This window comes from Orycteropus afer, unplaced genomic scaffold (assembly GCF_000298275.1).
Source record: "Orycteropus afer afer isolate SDZICR_OR568_19922 unplaced genomic scaffold, OryAfe1.0 scaffold00214, whole genome shotgun sequence".
Taxonomy (NCBI): Eukaryota; Metazoa; Chordata; class Mammalia; order Tubulidentata; family Orycteropodidae; genus Orycteropus; species Orycteropus afer.
The window spans coordinates 3,845,899-3,848,537 of NW_006921801.1; the positions used below are offsets into that span (position 1 = coordinate 3,845,899).

The window sequence follows — 2,639 nt, forward strand, 5'->3', positions numbered from 1 at the left end:
GGTGGGTTTGAACCGCCAGCCGTCTGGTTAGCAGGCAAGTGTCTTAGCCACTATGCTACCAGAGCTCCCACAATTTAATAAGAAAGGCAATACTCTATCAGAAATTTATCTGCTTGTTTTTCAGATTATCTAGGATAATACAAGTGTGTGGGTAGGTATAAAATCTCAAATTTTTATTCAATCCTGTGTTCTCTGAAAAGTGCCTGTCACTAAGATACAGGTTGACTGATTATTGAAATGAGTTGGCAAAACTGCATTGATAATAAGAATCACCTGTTGTTTGATGATTGTGTACTTAATAAATTCTTACAGCTTTTACAAATTAAAATTGTTCATCTTTTCAATCAGTAAGAAAGAAAACAAGGAGAAGGAAAATGAAAGAAATATATTGTTATATCTTAAACACAAGCTTGTAGGTTTGTGACTGCCCCTTACAAAGAATTCACTACTCTGCTGTGGGTTAAGAAAAATTAGGATAGGAAAGATCAGTGTAAGATATATTTCAAGACTTGAAATTGTTCACATTTTGAGCATATATTATGGCTGAGAGTGGAAAATTGGCTTTTTGGTCCACACTGGAAATTAACTGTGGGCAAGGACTCAAATTCTTGATTCCATGACACTTTGAAATTATTAGTATATGGTAAAAACAGTTTATGTAAGTGGGATCAAAATGTCTTGGAACTGTCTTTCCATATACCTAATACTCTGTCTTATTCATGTGCTAGTAAACTTTTTCATCTTGAGCCGAATCGGGGCTTAATATAAGAACTATACAATGTAGATGACAAATGGTTAATGGTGCTTAATTTCTTTTTTTTTTTTTTCCCCTTCCTTAGATATATCCAGAAAGTGCCCGGAAGAAACTACCTGCCAGAAAAACTGAAAAAGCAGTATTTATAACACTAGACTTTGGATAATTTATCAACATGGCAGAAAATATTGAAAATAATAGTAAAAATGTAGATGTAAGACCCAAAACTAGTCGGAGTAGAAGTGCTGATAGGAAGGACGGTTATGTATGGAGTGGAAAGAAGTTATCTTGGTCAAAAAAGAATGAGAGTTGTTCAGATGCTGAAACAGTGGATACTATAGAGAAAACGGAAGTTCCTTTAAGGAGCCGAGAAAGGAAGCACAGCTGTTCATCCATCGAGTTGGACTTAGATCATTCCTGTGGGCATAGATTTTTAGGTCGATCTCTTAAACAGAAACTACAAGATGCTGTAGGGCAGTGTTTTCCCATAAAGAATTGTAGTAGTCGGCACTCTTCAGCACTTTCATCTAAAAGAAAAATTCATATCAGTGAACTCATGTTAGATAAGTGTCCTTTCCCACCTCGATCAGATTTAGCTTTTAGATGGCATTTCATTAAACGACATACTGCCCCTCTAAATCCCAAATCACATGAATGGGTAAGCACAGACTTGTCTCAGAGTGAATTGAGAGATGGTCATCTAAAACAAAGAAGAAACATGGAAGAAGATCTAAACTGTTTCTCACATATCAGTGTTCAGCCCTGTGTCATAACTACAAACAATGCTTCGTGTATAGGTGGTCCAATGACTGGCTCCGTGATAAATCTGGTTTCAAATAATAGTGTAGAAGATAGTGATATGGATTCAGGTGATGAGATTGTAACACTTTGTACAAGTTCCAGAAAAAGAAACAAACCCAAATGGGAAGTGGATGATGAAATTCTGCAGTTGGAAACACCTCCTAAGTACCATACCCAGATTGATTATGTTCACTGTCTTGTACCAGACCTTCTTCAAATCAATAACAATCCATGTTATTGGGGAGTCATGGATAAGTATGCAGCCGAAGCTCTACTAGAAGGAAAACCAGAGGGAACCTTTTTACTTCGAGACTCAGCACAGGAAGACTACTTATTCTCCGTTAGTTTTAGACGTTACAGTCGTTCTCTTCATGCTAGAATTGAACAGTGGAATCACAACTTTAGCTTTGATGCACATGATCCTTGTGTCTTCCATTCTCCTGACATTACTGGGCTCCTAGAACATTATAAGGACCCAAGTGCCTGTATGTTCTTTGAACCACTTTTATCTACTCCTTTAATTCGGACTTTCCCCTTTTCCTTGCAGCATATATGCAGAACAGTTATTTGTAACTGTACAACCTATGATGGCATTGATGCCCTTCCAATTCCTTCATCTATGAAATTATACCTAAAGGAATATCACTATAAATCAAAAGTTAGAGTACTCAGGATTGATGCACCAGAACAGCACTGCTAGGAACAGGGTAGGAACATCTGATTACCATACATGTTTTTATTTCATATTTATGCTTCTTATTCTGCCACTTTGATTTTTTCTACAAGGACAGTTGGAATCCAAAATAAACCTCTTCCAAATCTTCCAAATCAGTTTATTTTTCTTATAATATACTAATTGCATAAGGTTACACATTAGGATTAATGGATATTTTTGACCAGATGTTTGGTTTTTGTTTTTACCATACATTATATACTTAATTTTTTTTTCTTAATTGTAATTTTTATATGATACAGGTATATTTGAAATTTGGTAGGCATTGCAAACACTTTCATGCATCTTTAAAAATAATACTGTGTCCTTCCTATATGTAAAATGTTTTGTTAATCTATACTATTAGTATTG

The 2,639-nt window shown here is 35.4% G+C and overlaps 1 protein-coding gene across 1 annotated transcript; it reads left to right on the forward strand.

The window, feature by feature from the left end:
• The first annotated feature begins 929 nt into the window (after positions 1 to 929).
• On the forward strand, positions 930 to 2,255 carry SOCS4 (suppressor of cytokine signaling 4). Its single transcript, XM_007948355.2, has one exon. It carries the CDS (start codon positions 930 to 932, stop codon positions 2,253 to 2,255), a length of 1,326 nt encoding a protein of 441 aa, XP_007946546.1.
• The last annotated feature ends 384 nt before the right edge of the window (positions 2,256 to 2,639 follow it).